Here is a 20,988-nt window from a genome sequence, read left to right as displayed (position 1 = left end):
TTGCATTTGAGCGTGACTGAGATAATATGAGGACACATAAATGCTGCATTGGAGAAATGTGGGAACTTAGAATATAATAAGATGAAAAATACAAAAGACTATTGATGTAAAGAGAAGAAGATGTGAAGATGGACTGATGGAAATGACTTGAGCATTATTTAGATTTACAATTTGCATCTGAAATTGACTGAGATATAAGGATGATGTTGCAAAAATACTTTATTGGAGAAAGATGAAATAGCAATCTGCAAGAAGATGGAATAAGAGACTGAAACAGCAGGATGAAGATGTACAAGTGTTACAGTTGTGCAGAATGGAGAATAGACTGTAATAGATTGAAGATGCAATGAAAATTAATGAGAGTTTTAAAAAATATGAGGTCTGCTTGGTTGAAATGTTTGATCCTTCTTTTGATGTAAGGTTAAAAAAAAAAAATGAATATTATAGGATGGAGTGATGTATGTTCCATTGAAGTTGTGAGAAACTTAGGTTAGACAAAAAAAAAAAAATTAAAATAAAATAAAAATATTAATCTTGGGGGGGTATATATTGTAAGAAATGGTTTCCAAAATATTGGGTATATCCTTTTATAAATATATTAGAGGTATAGGATGGAAGAATGTTTGGAAATTTGAATGAGGGGGGAAGTATATAATAAAGAATTATAGTAAATACTAGTTGTTAAGCCCGTTACATTAACGGGTGCTAGAATTTATGTCTGTATTTTTCTTTCTGTCTCTTTCCTCCATTTCCCTGTGTAGCGCTGTCTCTGCTTTCTTCCTCAGTCTCCACTCTCGAGCTGTAACATTACTGCTTAGCTTTTTCTCCCTGCAAGCATCTCTGCTCTCTTTCTCATCCCCAGTCTCTTTGCTATTTTTCTCTTCTTCCAGGGGTCTCTGCTCTCCTTTCTCTATATGTTCCTGATTCCTGCAAACTTCTGTTTTCTCTGTATGCTCTTGAACCTGTGTTTCCCTGTAGGTGTCTCTTCCTTTTTTTTTTTTTTATTCCTTCTTCACGTATGGTTGATTTATTAAAAGTTTTTATATTTTTCCTATTTATTGCATGCCTGTCCTTGGTCGCTGTATATTTCTCTTTTTTTGCTTTCTGTGTTTGTTTGGGTTTTTTTTGCTGATTGTCTACTTGGTCGCTGTCAGTCTGTCTGTCTCATTGGCTGCTGTATGTGTTTTTTGCAGTCTAACTCCTTGGCCACTGTATGTCTGTATGGTTTATTTTCCTGAATTTATCCTTGGGCATTGTATTTTATTTTTTTTTTTTCTGTTTGTCTCATTGGCTGTTTGTATTTTTTTTTTTTTTTTGCTGTCTCCTTGCCCACTGTCTCTCTGTCTGTCTCCTTGGCTGCTGTATGTCTGTTTGTCATTTTTTTCCCTGTGTCTCTCTCTCTCCTTGTCCTCTGTGTTTTGTTATTTTTTCAATCTGTCTCTTTAGCCCCCTGTCCTTCTGTGAGTGTCTGTGTGTCTCTCTCTCCTTGTCCTCTGTGTTTTGTTATTTTTTCAATCTGTCTCTTTAGCCCCCTGTCCTTCTGTGAGTGTCTGTGTCTCTCTCTCTCCTTGTCCTCTGTGTTTTGTTATTTTTTCAATCTGTGTCTTTAGCCCCCTGTCCTTCTGTGACTGTCTGTGTGTCTCTCTCTACTTGTGCACTGTTGTTTGTTTGTTTTTTTCAATCTCTCTTTAGCTCCTGATCCCCTCTCACTGACCCTTGCGCGACTGCATGTTATTCCGGCTGGGTTTCCATGGCAACCCTGCTCGCGGGTCTGTGAGTGTAGGGCCGTTTTGTCGGGTCTGGCGGCGCTGTGTAGCGGGGAGGCGGGGCCTCAGCACCGGCCGGGCGGCTCGCACCGCCGGCCCCCAGGAACCCGAGGCCGGCGGCGGGGGAGGCAGGGACATGCCTGGTGTGCCATGGTGCAGGAGGAACGGAGATCGTCGTCTGGCTGCGGTCCGGCTTGTGGAGGCGATCGGGTGGTGACGTATTCGCGCGCATGCGCACTCCTTCGGCCACAGACCTACAGCGCACGGAACACGCAAATAGAAGTGCGCATGCGCGAGTTAGCCTTTTATTATATAGGATGGGTATTTAGGGTATTGAAGAATGGATTGACTGCAGGAGAATGTAGTGTTGGTTGTTTGAAAGATTAGAGAAAGAAAAATGAGTATGTTATTGCCTGTGGGGAGTTTATTTTTTGCTCAGTAATATGTGCGTTTCGAAGTTTGCATTTGTGTTAGGGGAGGGGAGGGTGGGGGATGGGAATAGGGGGGGATGGGGAAAGAGGGGAGGGGGGGAGACTCATATATTGGTTTAAGGAAAAAGAAAAAATGTATATTTTATGTTTGAGTGGATTATATATGTATTTTATATTTTATTTGTAAAATGGGTTTTAAAATTTTTTCTTTGAATGTAAATGGCCTTAATCACCCTATAAAAAGGAAAAAGGTATTGGAATATATTAAACAACAAAATATAGATATATGTTTCTTGCAAGAGACACATTTGTCTGGAACAGAGTCTATGAAGCTGACAGATAAGTGGATAAAACAATGTTTATTTGCACCAGCGGTAAAAAAGAAGGCAGGAGTTGCAATATTGATTAATAAAAAATGTCCAGCAACATTTAATATGGTTAAGGCAGATCCTCAAGGAAGGTGGTTACTTGTTGACATGAGCATGGGCAGTAATACAATGGCGTTACTAAATATATATGCACCTAATTCGAATCAAAGTGAATTCTTTAAATCTCTACAATTAGTTTTACCACTGGCTACTACTAATTTAGTGGTGGCTGGGGATTTCAATGCTGTTATAGATCAAATAATGGATAAAAAGCCTAGTAGAATAATGAAATCAATGGGATTAGATAATTTGGTACAAGTATGTAATTTAAAAGATATATGGCGTATTCTTCATTTTAATGATCGGGAATTTACATTTTGTTCACATGTTCATCAATCGTTCTCAAGAATTGATTATATTTTTGTTTCAGATCAGATGGTACAGCAAGTTATAAAAGCTGACATAGAACCAATAGTAATATCTGATCATGGTGGTATATGGATAGAAGTTAACTTAGTAGATCCAGATAATTCCAAACCTGTATGGAGGTTTGATAATACATTGCTTGCTGATTCTAAATTTTGCACAGAATTTCAAAATAAAATAAATGAATATTTTAGACTTAATGATTTAGAGGAAATTTCGATTGGAATTTTATGGATGCTTTCAAAGCAACTATGAGAGGACAAATTATATCATATTCTGCATATAAAAAGAAACTGTTAAGAAAACAATATGTGAATTTGGAAAAAGAAATTAAGAATTTGGAATTAAAATTAGTTAATAAATGGGAACAGGAGACATTTCAAATATTGTTAAAAAAAATGTGAATATAATGAAATTTCCTCTGGGTTAGTAAGGAAAGATATTTTTGCTCAGTAGGTGGTATATTATGGTAGTGCAAATAAGGCTGGAAGATTATTGGCAAATTATTTAAAAGCAAAGAAAAGGAAGGAGAAAATAAGCATAATTAAAGATGAGTTAGGAAATTCTCATTCTCAAATTGGAAATATATTAAAACAATTTTTAAAATATTATAAGTCATTGTATTCTTCGGAGTCTTATTTAAATAAAGAGAAAGATGGGATGGATTTTTTGAGTTTAGTTGAAGGTCCTAAGGTTCCTGATCATATAAAAAGAAGTTTAGATAAACCTATATCATTAAAAGAGTTACAAATGGCATTGAAATCCCTTAGAGTTGGGACCGCTCCAGGTGGAGATGGATTTACAGTAGAGTTTTATAAAGAATTTCAAATTTCCCTATTACCGTATTTATTAAAATTATATCAGGATCAACTGAATAAAGGTTGTATATCAGGCACTATGGCAGAATCTTTAACTATTGTTTTGCCAAAGCCAAATAAAGATCCAACATTGGTTTCAAACTACAGGCTTATATCTTTAATAAATGTAGATGGTAAATTATTAGCTAAGATTTTAGCATTAAGATTGGCTAAAGCTCTTCCGCATATAATAGGAATGAATCAAACTGGATTTGTTGCTCAAAGACACTCTTCTAATAATACTAGACTGGCATTTCAGATGTATTATTTAACAAAACAAATTAATGATCCGGCTTTTTGGTTTCACTAGATGCTGAGAAGGCTTTTGATCGTGTAGAATGGAGTTTCATGTATCAAGCTATGGAATGGTTTGGTATTGGATCCGGATTTATACAAATGATACAAGCATTGTACAGCTCCCCAACTGCTCGATTATATATAAATAATAATTTTTCGGATGCTTTTAAGTTGCAGAGGGGAGTTAGACAAGGTTGTCCATTATCTCCTTTGCTCTTTGATATAGTTCTTGAACCCTTATTATTAGCTATTCGACAGGCAAAGGACATACAGGGTATTCCATGTGCTGGAGTGGAATATAAAGTATCTGCTTATGCAGATGACATCTTGCTTCATTTGAGGAATCCGGAAACAACAATCCCATGTCTACTGAAGGTCATAGATACATTTGGAAAATTCTCAGGATACAAAATAAATTGGACTAAATCAGAGATTTTACCTTTAAATGTGCATTGTACAAAAGGTATACTTGATTCTTTCCCTTTTATATGGAAAGAGGATGGAATAAAGTGCTTAGGTATTTGGCTGAATAAAACACTTGAAGAGACAATGAGAATAAATGAAAAATTTTTATTACAAAAAGTTACAGAGTTGTGTGAGCAATGGAATCCTTTACATTTGTCCTGGTGGGAAGAGTACAAACTGTTAAAATGATGATTTTGCCTGTGGTTTGCTATCAATTGGAATGATACCAGTGTTTTTTTCAGGGGTCTTTCTATAAAAAATTAAATAGTATTCTGGTTAAATTTATTTGGCTGGGTAAAATTGCAAGAGTGGCTTTAGTGTCTTTGCAAAGACCAATTGAGGAGGGTGGGGTAAATTTTCCCAATTTTTATAGGTATCATCAGGCCTATATCATGCGCCAAGGTATGTATTGGGTCCTCCCAGAGCTTTTGGAACAATTACCAGAGTGGTTAAGGGTGGAGAGATCACTTATCTTTCCACTTAGGCTTGATCTTTTGCTTGGTATAAAAGTGCCTAGAATACGTAAGGACAATAGAGCATTAATGGATACTTGGAAAACATTAAGGTTTGTAGACAAATTAACTACTGATTCTATTTTAAAATCAAAACAACAGACTATTTGGGTAAACTCCAAGATACAAATAGGCGGGTTTAAGGTTGTCTGGAAAGATTGGATTAAAGCAGGTATAAGATCATTAACGGAAGTAATTGATAATTGATAATTGCTTGAATTTTCACAATTGCAACATAAATATGGTCTGAATAAAAAACAAAGTTATAAGTGGTTGCAATTGAAGCAGGCTATTCAGGTGGGGTTCCTGAATGGAAATCTTTAAATGATCATTACAGCTTAGAATTCTTATGTTTCCAGGCAGATATTTCTGGGTCACCAGGCCGCAAAGTGGTATAAAATTATATCTAATTATTTGAATAAGAAGCCTAAAAATGGATTAAGAGATATTTGGAGCATTGAGATTAAGCATCAGATTAATGCATCTCAATGGCCACGTATTTGGTCTTGGAGAATTAAAGGTACGATGTCAGCATCTATTAGGCAAACGTGGTTCTTTTTGTTGCATAGAGCATTCTGGACCCCTACTAGATTACAAAAATTAGATTGCTCTAAGTCTAATAGATGCTGGCATTGTAAAATTGAAGTTGGAACTCTAGACCATCTTTTATTTTATTGTCCATGTATTCAGGCATTTTGGATATCAATATGGGATCAAGTTAATATGTTGATGGAGAGTCATGTGGCTTTATCCTATGACACAGTGATTTTTGGAATGTGTATGAGGGCCAAATGCCAAATATCTGCAGCAAACAATAAATTATTGTTGATTCTTACGGGAGTGGGAATTCAACAGATAACAACTAATTGAAAAGACTGTTCTAGATTGAATTGTAATTTTTGGTGGAACTCAGTTTGTCATATGTATATAGATGGAAAGATTTCTTGCGATACAGAGGGGGTATTTTAAAGATCTCAAGAGGTGCGGAGGCCATTAATTGAATATTATAAACGAGTAAAGTTTATTCTTTTTCCTTAGGGGATAATATATAGAAATGGGATGGGATGGGAGGGGAAAAAATATTGGAAATATGTTGTTATGAAAAATAAGGAGATATATGTAATAGGATGGGATATTATTGTTGTGCATTACTGGGTATAATAAAATGTTTAAAGTGTTTGAGGAAGAAGGATGGGGGAGGGACAGATTTCATGTCAGATTAATTGTATTATCAAAAAGGGATGTATAATTATATATAAATTTGGAAGGAATATTTTATTGATATGGAAAAGGGTGGGAGGTGGGGGGGGGTGAATAAAAACTATGTATAATAATATTGTTTAAGAATGCCAAGTGTGTTATGTAAATTAATTGTAATAACACTGTACACTTGTTGAAAGAAATAAAAAGGAATAAAGATAAAAAAAAAAAATACTGTGGAAAGTGAAACAAAGAGCAATCTTCCAAGGGAAAAACAACTAGTTGAAAGAGATACCGTATAAATGAGAAAGGGAAAGAAATTACTATTAAGAATCTATGGTGCACTATAAGAGAAGGAGGGACCTAGTTTTGGCTCCAAATTTAGTTGGAAAGAAGTGTACTAGTATGTATATCAGTGCACAACAGTTACAAGCAAATACAGCTTACTTTGGTAAAAGGGGGAAAGGCAGGATATGGGGGAAAGGGTTATGTCAGTAAGGCTGTGGTCTCAGGGGCATCTATGAGCCTATGAGGTGGGAATGCCCCCAAATCAAGGGGTTGGGGAGGAGGGTTAGTCTGGGACTATATTGGGGAAATGGACAAAATATCATTGGAGCAGTGTCCCCCAAAAAAATGCACACTGGTAACGGGAGTGGGGAGAAATGAGATCTGGTAACGGGAGTGGGGAGAAATGGGATCTGGTAACGGGAGTGGGGAGAAATGGGATCTGGAGCACAACCTGATACATTTACTGATGCTTGCAGCCAAAATGGATACAGCAAGATAATGGAAGGAGAAAGCTTCCATGGTACACATTTGATTGCAGATGTGTAAAGAGATGCAATTCTACGATAAAACCATAGCAGAGCTCCAAAAATGGGCAGCAATACTGCTTGAGGACTAAGAGGGAAGAATAAATAAGAAGGGAATGGGAGAGGGTTGCTGAATGTGGAGTTGAGTTGCACTGAACTGTTTAAAATTGGATGAAGTTTGTGATGGCTATACAGTAATATATTACAGTTGAAATGTGTTTGACTATGAAAATATTTAATAAAAATTTAAAAAGAAAAAGAAAACCACCACAAAGCTAACCAGAACACTTTCTCAATGACTATGGACAGAATACTAAGATGAATTTTTAAAACAATCCAGGAAAGTAAGGCTATTGAAGTTAAGATGATGAAATATTTTGACACCAGAAAAGAGAGGTCTTAGCAGAGATCTGGGTTTTCCATCACATAATTCTGCTTTATCACCTTCTGATAACCTATTGATCTCTCCCTGTTGCTCAGCCCCCCAACCTTTCCTTAAGAGATTTTCATTGGTATACTTTTATGTTTCACTTGTATATTCAGATATTTTCATCTTTTCTCTTTTCTGACCTGAAGGTAAGGTGCCTTTGAAAGCTAGTCAAAAAATGTATGTTAGTCCAGTAAAAAAACAAACAAAAAAACCCACATGGTGTATTGATATCTTTTACGTCTTTTTATAAATCACACAAGAACTGGATTCCATTCTCAAAACTGAGTGTTCAGATCACAGTTCATCTCAAGGAGAAGTTTGCTAAAGAATATAAAATAGATTTCATAAAGGGCAAGTGTTAATACTAAGTGGTGTAGCGAGAAGGAAAGGCACCCGGGGCAGTGAAGCCCAGCAGTGCCATGCTGTGCACCCCCTAACTTTTCCCCACCGCTAGAGCACTCCTCCTCCCCCCCCCCCCGCTTACCTTTGAAAATGTTTGCCGACATGAGCATCATCTTCCACCACCTACACGCACCGGCTTCAGCTTCCTTCTGACGCCACTTCTTGGTTGCGGGACCAGGACATGATGGAAAATGCTGCTTGTGCTGGCGAACATTTCAAGAGGTATGCATTGGAGGCAGAGGAGAGACACCAGCGCCCCTGCCAAGACGGCGCCTGGGACAGCCTGCATACCCTCCCCCTTTTACAACACCACTGTTCGTACTTAGGATGTATCTTTTTGAAGTACTGGAATTTACAGACACATAGCTTGTTTCTAAATAAAAATACAAACAATATATTCACCTGGGTTTTTTCTCTGGCCAAGCAATTACTGAACCTCGTGGCTGTCCATCAACTCGATTCAAAGAATTAGAACGGTGCCGATAAGCTAAAATATAGAAAGAAGGAGAAATTAGGACTTACCTGATACAATTTTCTTTCTTTTAGTTCTACCAGACCAGTCCAGTCCAGAATCTGTGGGTTTATATCCATTGAGCAGTAGATGGGGACAGATTTGTGTGGTCTGCATTATTTGGGCACCATACAGCTGCAGATCTTCAGTATTTTTAGCAACAAAGCAATAGAGACTTATCTCTTCAACTTAAAATGGATAATTTAGTTCATGAAATTCCAGTGGCTATTGGCCACAGACCTTGTAAAACTCATTCAGTAAAGTTAACTAATAATTCTAATTACTCCATTCACAATTCAAACTTAGTACACGTTAAAACGATTAATCATCCAATTTCATGTCAAATAAAAATGGGGTTAATAAATATTCGTTCAATTAAAAGTAAGTATCATCTGGTAAAAGATATGATCACACAATCTTCCTATAACATAATATGCCTGGTAGAAACCTGGCTCACAGAAGGGGAGGAAGCTTATCTTTCCTACGCATGTCCCCCAGGATATTCTTTTATCTTTCATCATCGTCTTCTAAAACGAGGTGGAGGATTAGCAGTTATTTTTCAGAATTCACTTGTGATAAAATCAGATTCTTCCCCTCCTAACAGCCCGATAGAATTTCTTCAATTTTCTTTGACTAAGAAACCTAGGTTAGATTTTCTTTTACTTTATCTTCCACCACCTATCAACAGCAATACTCTTTTCTATTTGCAATCATTACTTTTTGATTTTTGTTCATCTACCTCTAATCCACTAGTGCTAGGAGATTTTAATATTCATTTCGAAGACACAAACAATAATTATACTAAAGAATTTCTCTCTCATCTCAAACTAATAGATCTATCCCCATCATTTTTAGCTCCAACACACAAAGCAGGCCATACTATTGACATGATATTAACCCCTATATCATTGTCAAATAAATCCCATTTTCATTTCCTTTCAGTACAACCTTTACCTTGGTCAGATCATCATTTAATATCAATATCGATCTCAGCAGAAACATTAAAATTAAATCAAATTCCCCAAAGTAGACAATTTAAAGATCTTAGAAAGCTTTCAACAGAATCTATCGTATTAAATCTCGATATAGACTTTGGTGACTTAAATTCAACTACCATAGAAGATCTCTTATACATATGGCAAAATGCTACCCAAACTCTTATTAACACTCTGGCCCCGACGCAAACAAAATTTTTTACATTACGTCAGAAAAACAATCCTTGGTTTAATTCAGAACTAAACCTAATCAAAAAACAACTTCGTTCATTAGAAAGAAAATGGAGAAAAGATAAAAACCAATCAAATCTCTCAAAATTTAAAGAACATGCTGCATTCTATAGGGAAAAAATATTACAAGCTAAATCAAAATATTATTCAAAACAAATTATTCAAGTTAAAAATACAACTATACTATATAACATACTAAAATCTATTAATCAACATTCTAATAAATCAAATCTTGCCATTAAACCTCTTCCAACTGCGCAAGAACTAGCAGATACTTTCATTGACAAAATAGAAAATATAAGAAATAATTTTTCAATAAAACAAGCATTATCATCTAAAACAGAGCATGAACCCAAATCATCACTCGTTGCCAAATGTTCACAATTTAAAATACCCAGCCTTACTGAATTAGAAACTATTATTAAAACTATTAATCATAAAGGAGCACATAACGAATCAATACCACCTTTTATTCTCAAGAAATACTTCTCTATATTTGGGCCATATATACACACATTGATTAAAACAAGTTTACAACAAAGCAAAGTACCATTACTTTGGAAAAAATCTTTTATCCGCCCGGTAATCAAAGATCAAAAAATTGGCACTGATATTAAAAATAATTATAGGCCCATTGCTAATATCCCGTTTTTAGCTAAATTAACAGAAAAAATTGTCTTCAACCAAATATCAGAATTCATAGAAAAAACAAATGTGCTACACCCGAACCAAACAGGATTTCGATTAAACCATTCTACTGAACATTCTTTAATCGGTTTAACAACATCAATACTATATCATTTAGATCACCATACTTCTGTCATATTGATCTCTCTCGATTTATCGTCTGCTTTTGACACTATTGACCATGACCTCTTAATAAATAGAATTCAATCAATTGGGATAGTAGACCAAGTATTACTTTGGTTCCAGTCGTATTTCGATCGCCGCACATCAAGCGTCTCTTTCAATGATACTACTTCCAATAGTTTTTCCCTTCCGTATGGAATCCCACAAGGTTCAATACTCTCGCCGATTTTATTTAACATTTTCCTAGTTCCACTGTTGACACTGTGCCAATCCATTGGATTTACAGTATATGCGTATGCAGACGATATCCAATTACTACATCCTGTTAACACCAATAACCCGCAAGAAATAATATCAATAAATGAGAAATTACATCAAATTTATCACTGGCTTGAAACCAAAAGACTCGCTTTAAACATTCAAAAATCAAATCTTATGTTCTTTCCTTGGAAAGATTGTGAAATACTTTCTTCTCCTATAACTATTAAAGGCATTTCGTTAAAAATGGCTAATAATATTAAAATACTTGGAGTTACTTTTGACAATAAATTGTCTTTTCATGAACATATAAGTCAAGTCGTAAGATCTACTTTTTATAGACTTCGTCAGATTCGATCGATATCTAAATTTTTATGTTCAAAATCATTGAATATCTTAATTCATTCACTTGTAGTCTCTAAATTAGACTACTGCAATGCACTATTTACAGGCTTGTCACAGAAAGAAATTAAACGATTACAAATAATCCAGAACGCCGCTGTTAAATTAATCTATAAGGCTAAAAAATTTGATCATGTCACACCCCTACTTAAGAAAGCCCACTGGCTCCCAGTAGCACATAGAATAGTATTTAAACAATGTTTACTCATTTTTAAAGCTTTAGAACACAAAACTCCTGCCTTTATATTTAGACTTTTAATACCCTATACTACCTCTAGATCTCTTAGATCTCAAGACCAGCAACTTTTAGTAATTCCCTCACTAAAAGTTATCAACACAAGGCGTAACACTATCTTTTCCATAACAGCCCCTCAATCTTGGAACAATCTTCCATTGTACCTAAGACAAGAAAAAAACTTAACAAAATTTAAGTCAGAACTTAAAAGTTTTCTATATATTGACGCCTTTAATAACTAATTCTTCTTTTTTTCTTTCCGCTTCCATAACTTAAAAGGTCAATTGTCTTTGTCCCCCTTCCTATTGTTTTTCCCCTGAATTTAATTAAATATTTTAAATTTGAATTAATGATTGTATTATTGAATGTAACCATTAAATAATTTTCCTTATGTTTCATTATAATCTATTCAAATACCCTTTAAATGTAATGTTATATGTGTATTTGTATTTTAGATAATCGTTTGTTTAATTTAATAATTGTAAGTGTGTTACCAACTATTTTATTTGTACATCGCCTTGAATTTTGAATAGGCGATAAATCAAAAATACCTAATAAACTTGGAAACTTGGAAGGGGAAAAAACTATTTGAATTGAATAATAAACACATATAACCAAATAGAACCGTATGAGCAAAATACAACTTACATAGGAGAAGAGGAGTAAAACTGGCATAAACTGCAAATTCAATACAGCAGACAAATGAGGACTCTAGACTGGACTGATATGACTACGGAAAGAAATCATCAGATAAGGCTTAATTTCTCCTTCCTTATCATCCTTACCAGACCAGTCCAGAACCTGTGGGATATATCAATGCAATCCTCAAGATGGTTGGGAATAAGTAATCCCTGCTTGAAGGACTTCCACTATAAAAGAAGTTTCAGCCCTTGCACCTATATCCTATCTGTAATGCTTAACAAATGTATAAAAGACAATCAGGTAACTGCTCTACAAATACTAGTTGGCGTTACTGCTCACGACCAAGATGCTCATACAATTTTGGTAGAATGAGCTCAATTACATAGGAGAATGAATCCCTAATTCTTTAAACAGTGATTGCCTTAGAGGCCTTATCTCCCTATTTTGGTTCTCCTTAAATGGACCTTCAACCTATCTGGACTTGTAGAACTCATTAGTCACTTCAAGATACTTGAAGGACTCTGTGCTCTCTTCTGCTATTTAGCACAGAGGGAACAGTTCCCAGACAAATTAGGCACACATCATGTGGGTCAGTCATACACATGGTCCTAACACAGTCTGCGTACTGTTTAAACCCATTGGCAGATTTCTGTGACATCATGGGGGGAAAAAGGCTCAATGTTTTTTTTTTTTTTAATCTATTTTTTTCAAGCTCCAGCTGGGAGCTCAGGCCTAAAATGGCCACAAGTCGTGAAAGAATGAACAAATTTAAAATGGTGAAAAAACTAAGAAAAAAAGGGGGGGAGGAAAAGAAACGAAAGAAAAAAGTCTCATGCTACTCACACAAAGACTGAAAGGCAGGAAGGCAAAACTCTAAAGGGGGGGAACGACACTTGCTGCCGCAATCTCTTCACAGCTCTGCAGAGAAAGTAAAACTGTGGGTTCCACATGACTTGAGGAGGAATGACAGCATTCACATATGTGTGGTATGGGCCACCAAAATTCAGAACTTTGGGCAGCATCTACACTGACATCAACCACTTGTGGCATATACTATGCCCTGCTTGTCCTCAGAGAAGAACATTAGCATACCACGAAAACTTGTGGCAGCCAATCAGCTAGCAGCTCTGCACAGGCAGGAGCAAAGGAAGGTCGCTCCTGCCCTTCCAGAGTTCTCATGGCCATTAAGAACTCACGACAACCAATCAGCTAGCAGCTCTGGTGGTCCAGCAATTAACTGCAGCAGGAGCAAACTTCCTTTGTTCCTGCTGCAGTTCACAGCTGGACCACCAGGGATGCTAAAGGTATGTGGGGAAGGCAGGAGGGAGGTAAAAATTCTTAAATTGGCTGGGACAAGAGGCAGGAGGGATCACTCCTATCCCAGCCACTGCAGGACCACCAGTGAAGACCTGCAAGTCATCAGGAGGTAAGGGGGGCAGGGAACAGAACCTGGCAGGGAGGGAGGGGGTCTGGGTGCAAAGACTGGCAGGGCAGGGGAATGAGTGAGGGGGCTGGATGCAGAGCCTGGCAGAGCAGCGAGGGAGGGGGAACAGGATATAGAGCCTGGCAAGGCACTGCACTTGAATATTAACCTCCCTGGTTTATATTTGAGTCAACCTTTTTTCCTTTTTTGGGGGGGGGGGGGGAAAAGGTTACCTCGGTTTATATTCGGGTTGGTTTATATTCAACTATATATGATAGACAAAAAGCCTTAAAACATCTCATTTTTCTCAGGAAGCTAAAAAAAAAAAGCCCTGCTTACCTGGATCATCCTCTTCTTGAAGAGATTTCTGCTGCTTCTGCCTTAAAGGCAATAAAGGATGAGATGGACTGAAGGCAGGGCTCCCTTTACCACTGCAGCAAAACACACATACCAAAACATTTACTGAAACACTTCAGAGGATAAAATTAGCATACAAAATTAACATTAATATATTATAGGGCTCATAATAAAAAAAAAACCTGTCTAAAAAGTGGCCTAAATGGGTACTTGGACGATCAAAAAGCCTGATCGTCCAAGTACCCATAATCAAAGCTGGTTTTAGACGTATCTAAAACCAGTTTAGGCCTGTCCCCTGCCTCTTAACGCATAGAGCAAAAAGAGGCATTTTTAGAGAAGGGGAAAGGGCGGGTGGTGGGCCGACCTACACCTAGGCGTACAGCAGGTATAATCAAAACTTTAGGCAGGTTGCCTAGTCGGCACTTATACGTTTTGACTTAGACCAAGTCAAAACAGGTATAAGTGCCGAAAAGGGGCCGCTGAGCTGATCGCCCCAGCAACCTGCCTACCCCCTACTGCAAAGTTCGCTGCAGGAGAGATGGCTCATCTCTCCTCCCGCGATGGTGATCACCCACCCCCCTCCGAACTGCGGCACTTCGGGGTGAGCATCACGGCAGGGCATCTCCCCTGTCGGCGATCCTCACCCCGAAGTGCCGTGGTTCGGAGGGGGGTGGGCGATCACCATCGCTGGCAGGAGAGATGAGCCATCTCTCGTGCAGCAATTAGCCCTCCTCTGGCTATTACGATCAGGCAAGAGGGAGCCCAAGCCCTCTTGCCCTGCCGACTCCCCGACAGCATCGGGGGCAAGAGGGAGCGCAAGCCCTCTTGCCCCCCCAATCCCCAAACACTCCCCCCCCACCGAGTCCGATGGGGCCAGGAGGGAGCCCAAGCCCTCCTGGCCCGGTGACACCCCTAACCCCCCCCCGCCAACCCGTGACCCCCCCGCCAACCCCACGATCCCCCCACCCCCCACCTTAAAAATTGTTGGTCAGACAGACGGGTGCCAAGCCCGTCCGTCCGACAGGCCAGCCAGCTCCGGAATGGCTGGCCTTAGGGCCTGATTGGCCCAGGCGGCTCAAACCCCGCCCACAGGTGAGGCTTGGGGCACCTGGACCAATCAGAATCGGCCCAGTTATCTTAGGTCCCTCCTGTGGATGTTTTTTTTGATAATGGACATTTTCCCTGCTTCTACTTTCAACCTTTAAAACCCTAGGCCAAAAGGGGACTTAGACGTTTTTTTTTAATATGCCACTTATTTATTTATTTTGTTATAATTGTCTTATTTATAATATGGGGTTTCCCCAAAAAATATGTAGTATTGAGCCATGTAACTTTACAAAAGTAATTTTCAGACATTAATATACAGATGAAAACACTTTCTATCAGGTATTGCAATACTTTTATTTCCAGCAATTTTCCTTGTTTCTGAACTCAAAACCTTTTTTTGTGTCAGACCCAACCTCCAAACACAAAGAAAAAAATAATCAATATTTATGTTTATTTCTACATGCCAGCTGGCCATTGGTTCTGTTTAAGGTGACACCACATCTCAATTAGCCACCAATTAAAAGACTAAACTTTGGCAATGCAGTTAGAGATGACATTTCTTCACATCTACAACCACACTCCAAGAAGTTAAAGGTCACACTAGCAGAAAAAAAGATTAGGTTCTTACCTTTACTAATCTTCTTTCTTTCAAATCCTCCCTTTATTCCAGAACCAGTAGGTTATGCATCCCTTGCCACCAAGCACTGTAGGAAGCCTCAGATGATTGAAGTCTTAACGCCTCCCTCTGATAGCATAACCTGGAGCATGTCCCTTGGACACCAGTCAGTCTTAAAGCAGCCAGTAACATCTAAAGAAAATAAATGAGGGGAATGGGGAACTCCCTGCCAGACAAATCAATTTTGCTCATATTAGCATATGCAAAACTGCAAGAATGAAAACAAGAAAACAGTTATGAAACATTAGAAACCTGAATGATAAAACAGTGCTATAGGGAGAGAAAGCCTGCACTGTCAGAAGGGGGCATTTAAACTAGTTTCTTGAGATTTTTGTTACCGACATGCATCACTTTATACTTATCCACGTTGAATCTCATCTGCCATGTCGATGCCCATTCCTGAAGCCTGATTATGTCACATTGTAGATCTTCTCAATCCCCCTGCGTCTTCACTACTCTGAATAACTTCGTGTCGTCCACAAATTTAATCACCTCGCTCGTCGTACCTATGTCCAGATCGTTTATAAAGATGTTGAAAAGTACGGGTCCAAGCACCGAGCCCTGCCCTTGTGTGCAGGACCTACCAGGACAAAAAGATGGTTCGAGAGACAAAACTCATTGGTAACCGCCAAATTCCAGCAATGACTTGCACATTCAGGGACTGCAGCACCCAGTCCTGGGTCTTTGAACTAAAAGGAACAAACGCCAGCAGTCGGACTTACTGATTCATATGGAAGACAGAAACCACTTTTGGAAAGAAGGAACCGTACGCAAAAGCACCTCGGTAAGAAAGGATCCCAACAAGAGCGAGCTCCAAAACTCTCTGAGCCAATGTGATAGCTACAAGGAATACCATCTTGATAGTGAGATCCATCAAGGACGCCTGCTCTAGAGGCTCATAAGGCGGGTGAGCCAGGGAGCGCAGAACCAGATTCAGATTCCACATCGGCAAGGGTGGCACAAAGGAGGCTTCAGACGAACCACGCCTTGTAGAAAATAGACCACGTCCTGATGAACTGCCTCAAGGCAATAGGGCCCAGGCAGGAGAGACCTGCAATCTGAACCCATAGTGAAGCCAATGCAAGGCCTTTTTCAAGCTATCCTGCAGAAAACTCCAGCACCCAAGGAACAGAGGGAGAAGGATTCTTCTGTCGGTTGGTGCACCATGCATGGTAGCACTGCCAAGCTTTTGCATAGGCCACCACCATGGACATTCGTTTGCTGTGAAGCAACAAGGCTATTACTGCAGTAGAATATCCCAGGTCTGTCAAGTGCGCTCAAGAGCCATGGCATAAGACCAAAGCAGTCTGGGTCCTGCAGAGTGATTAGCCTTTGCGTGAGGAGATGAGGGTGACAAAGCAACCGCAACCCTCGACCTGTCAGAGTCGAACCAGGTCAGCATACCATGGCCGTCTCAGCCAGTCAGGAGCCACCAGGATCACCGGCCCCCTGTGCTCTGCTACCCTATCATGGGCCACGGAGGGAAGGCATAAAGAAGACCCTCCTAAGACCAGGGCTGCACCTGAGTGTTGAGGCCGTCGCTGCAGGCCTCTCGACAACTGTAAAACCGATCAGCCTTGTTTGCCATAGTCACCATGAGATCGAACACTGGGACCCCCCCCCCAAAGGTGAACTATGCACTTGAACGCTCTCCGGGAGAGAGACCACTCTTCAGGGTCCAGCGTATGTCAACTGAGAAAGTCTGCCTGAAAGTTGTCCACACCTGCCATGTGAGCCGTGGACAGAACTACCAGGTGTCTTTCCGCCCAGCAAAAAAGAAACCGAGCCTCCATGCTCAGGGAGGGACTCCTCGTTCCCCCCTGACAATTGACTTAAGCCACCACCATGGCATCATCTGAGAACACTCAGACAGCTCGATGACTGAGACGGGCTTGGAAATGCAGGAGGGCCAGCCGAATCGCCATCAGTTCCAGGCGATTGATTGACCACTTGTGCTCAGAGGGTGCCAATCAGCCCTGCATCGGAACAAACATAGACTTTCCCCCAGCCGGAAAGACTCACGTCCATAGACAGTCACCCAATCTGAAATCTGGAGTGGAAGGCCCCTGGCCAGGACTAGGGGACGCAACCACCACTCCATGCTGCTGCACGCCACCGCCATCCAGGACAGGAGGGCAGGCAATGGGTCCTGCTGCGGATTCCATCGGGACAACAAAGCTTCCTGCAGAGGATGTAATCTGGCTCTGGCCCATGGAACTACCTTGATTGTCACCATGAGCCCCAAGGACCTGGAGATACTGCCAGGCAGTCAGGGTTGGAGCAACCAGAAGGTCTCTGATGACTTTCCGAATCTTCTCCTGATGGGACACGGGGAGGAAAACTTTGCTCTGCCTCATGTGAAAGCGGACCCCCAAGTACTCCAAATATTGGATGGGCTCAAAGTGACTCTTCTGAAGGTTGATCACCCAGCCCAGACGCTGCAACAAGTGAACTACCTGCTGCACTGTCTGGATCCCTGATCAGCCAGTTGTCCAGATATGGATGGACCAGGACACCTAGGGAGCGAAGATGCGTTGCCACTACCACCATCACCATGGTGAAAGTCCTGGGCGCCGTTGCCAATACGAATTGAAGAGCCGCAAACTGAAAGTGCTGCTTCAGGACATGAAACCGCAGAAACTTTCTATGCGCCAGAAAGATGCAGATACGCCTTCGTGAAGTCCAGGGAGGCCAGAAACTCCCTCAGTGCCACTGAAGTAATGACGGAACACACCGTCTCCATGTCAAAGTGGGGTACCTTCAACGCCGCATTGACCGCTTTGAGATACAGGATCTGTCTCCAATTTTCAGATCCTTTCTTTGTAACAATGAAGTGTATAGAGTATCTCCCTAAGCCCAAGTTGCCCTCTGGCACAGGCTCGATCGCTGCAATATCTAACAGTCTGTGGACCGTGGTCTGCATCTGAAGGGCTTTCTCAGGGCAGCCTGCAGGGGAATCCAGAAAGTACCTGGAGATAGGATAGAGAAATTCCAATTTGAGCCCGTCACGAAGAACCTCCAAGACTCAGCAGTCTGATGTGGTGGTCCCCCATTCCTCCAGGAAGACCGACAGCCACCCCCTGATGCGTGGGAGAGAGATCGGGGGCCTGGTGTCAGAGTTGTTTCTTAGGGGGAGCTGCTGGATGTGTTTGAGGACTGCTGATGGCAAGACTCCCCGAAGAACGGCCTGGAAAAAGGGTACCGCTGCCCTGAGGAGAGAGGACCTGAGTACTGGTGATGACGTTGAAACAGATGAAAATTAGAATGCCCCGAACTCCTGGCGGGACAGGACCTGTTCCCTGGCAAAGCCTTGGGTTTGCAGTCTTGTACACTCGCCATAAGGTCATCCAGACTCTGGCCGAACAGAAGCTGTCCCTTAAAGGGCAACTTGCTCAAGGTGGCCTTAGAAAAGGCCACTGCCTGATCCACAGCATCCTCTGGTCGGACACCGAATAAGTGATCAGCTTGGTGAAAACTTTCAATATATCATATAAGGCATCAGCCATATAATCCACCCTGGAGATGAGAAAATCCAAATCACACAGCGCCACAGTGCCAGGGTCATGGCTTAGTTTGGAGTGGAATGCCCGAGCAATGAAGGATGAGGTTGTCGCTGCCTTGACATCGGCCAAAGCCGAATCAAACAAGCATTTAAGGATGAAATCCACATGCCTATCCTGAACATCCTTCAAGACCACCCCTCCATCAGTAGGGAGAAAAGTACACTTGGTGACCTGAGACACAGCTGTATCCATCTTTGGAGAAGCAAAGCACTTGGTAAAACCAACCGCTATGGGGTAAAGCCTCGCCGTGCCCCGAACGCATTTCAAGGATCCCTCCAGGTTATTCCTAATCTAAACCAGGACACAAACCACATCATGGTTATCAGGAAAGGAGTCTCTGATCACTCATAAGAGAACATTCTGATTGGATCGGCTGATTCAGCCGCAGCTTTAATTCCTGCAGAGATTCATTAATGAGGTCCTCCAAACGAACAGGCTTGAAGAACCTGCGTACTGTAGGATCATTAGCCAGGTTCCGGGACCCATGGATCGTGATCACGGAGCTCCGCCAGATTTGCCACATCTGTGAACGCCACTGAATCTCCCTGTGAAAGCAGAGGGATCGAGAGAGTGCCTGATGCAATCAAGGGCATTGCCCTTTTCTGCTCCGGGGTTCCCATTAGGGAACAAAGTGAAAGACCCCAGGTCCAGCGGAGATGTAGTCCCCATGGATGGCCCAGACGTTAGTGGGGTGACCACAGGCATGGACTTCTTAACTAAGTATGCCTGATAGAGCATATTTACAAATTCCAGGGGAAAAAGATCTCTTGCAGCAAGAGCCACCCTATGCACCTCAGAGTGCTTGGAAGACTATGAGGCTTTTCTCTGGAACCGCACTTGCGTTTCGCCGACATGCCGCTAGCGCTCTCCCGAGAGCCCCCCAAAGCAATTGTAACAGAAATTGGGGCAGAAAACTCAAGCAGGGTCTCTCCGGAGGTAGAAGGCACCGCATTCGTACAAATTTCGCTCCCCTCTCAGGCTGCAGCACACGTGGATCACGGCTGCACATCCAACAGCCATGCGCTGCAAACGAGGCATGAATCCGCCCCATCCCAATCTAGGGAGGCCATCTGTGAAGTTTGGAGCAAAGCTAACATGATCGAAACATTCAAAATACTGAAGGGAATAGACTGAAGGGAACTTCCTTCAATTATTCCATCTTTTAATTTAAAAATAGAAGACTTTTGTCTTTTACCAATAAATGAACAAATTAAAGCTTGGTTCAGTGCAACAGAACAACTAATAGAAAAATTAGCCCCTTTACGCACAAAAACTAGTCAAAAGAAAATAAGAAATCCTTGGTTCACAGATGAACTTACACTAATCAAAAAACAACTTAGGACTTTAGAACGGAAATGGAGACGAACTAAATCAAGAGATAACTTAAGTAAATATAAAGAACAACTGCAACATTATAAAACTAAAATAAACCTAGCAAAAACAACATATTATTCCAATAAAATTTCAAGTGCTAAAAATTCCTCTGCCCTCTTTGCTATTTTAAAAAAAACCTTACAGCTCCAAAAAGAATAGAAACCTCAGATTTAGAAAATAAACCTATTGCACAAAATATTGCCAATTATTTTGTAAACAAAATTAATAAAATTAGAGATAGCATTGGTTAAAAAAATCAATTTTAATGTAGACACGGAACCAACACAAATTCTACCTATTTCAAAGTGTGCCAATTTTCAAATACCAAACCTAGAGGACCTTAAACGACTCTTACAAAGTATTAACATCAAAGGCACAGGCTCCAACTCAATCTCTCATTTTTTTAAATAAAATGTTTTTTTTCCTTCTTTGGTCCCTTTATTCAGACAATGATTGAAACTAGCTTAACCACAGGATTTATACAGAAAGAATGGAAAG

At 40.4% G+C, this 20,988-nt stretch overlaps 1 protein-coding gene across 4 annotated transcripts in view; it reads right to left on the bottom strand.

The window, feature by feature from the left end:
• Window positions 1–20,988, bottom strand: part of CAMSAP1 (calmodulin regulated spectrin associated protein 1) — a 170,166-nt gene that overhangs the window by 66,989 nt on the left and 82,189 nt on the right. For all 4 annotated transcript variants that reach the window (XM_033960900.1, XM_033960901.1, XM_033960899.1 and 1 more), the window contains 2 exons: window positions 13,813–13,904; window positions 8,369–8,453 (listed from right to left, as the gene is read on the bottom strand). In XM_033960900.1, coding sequence (XP_033816791.1) covers window positions 8,369–8,453; window positions 13,813–13,904 — 177 coding nt within the window. The remainder of the gene's footprint in view (window positions 1–8,368; window positions 8,454–13,812; window positions 13,905–20,988) is intronic.

The sequence above is a fragment of the Geotrypetes seraphini genome, chromosome 10, assembly GCF_902459505.1.
Source record: "Geotrypetes seraphini chromosome 10, aGeoSer1.1, whole genome shotgun sequence".
In the NCBI taxonomy this organism is placed as follows: domain Eukaryota; kingdom Metazoa; phylum Chordata; class Amphibia; order Gymnophiona; family Dermophiidae; genus Geotrypetes; species Geotrypetes seraphini.
This window is presented reverse-complemented; position numbering and strand designations above follow the sequence as displayed.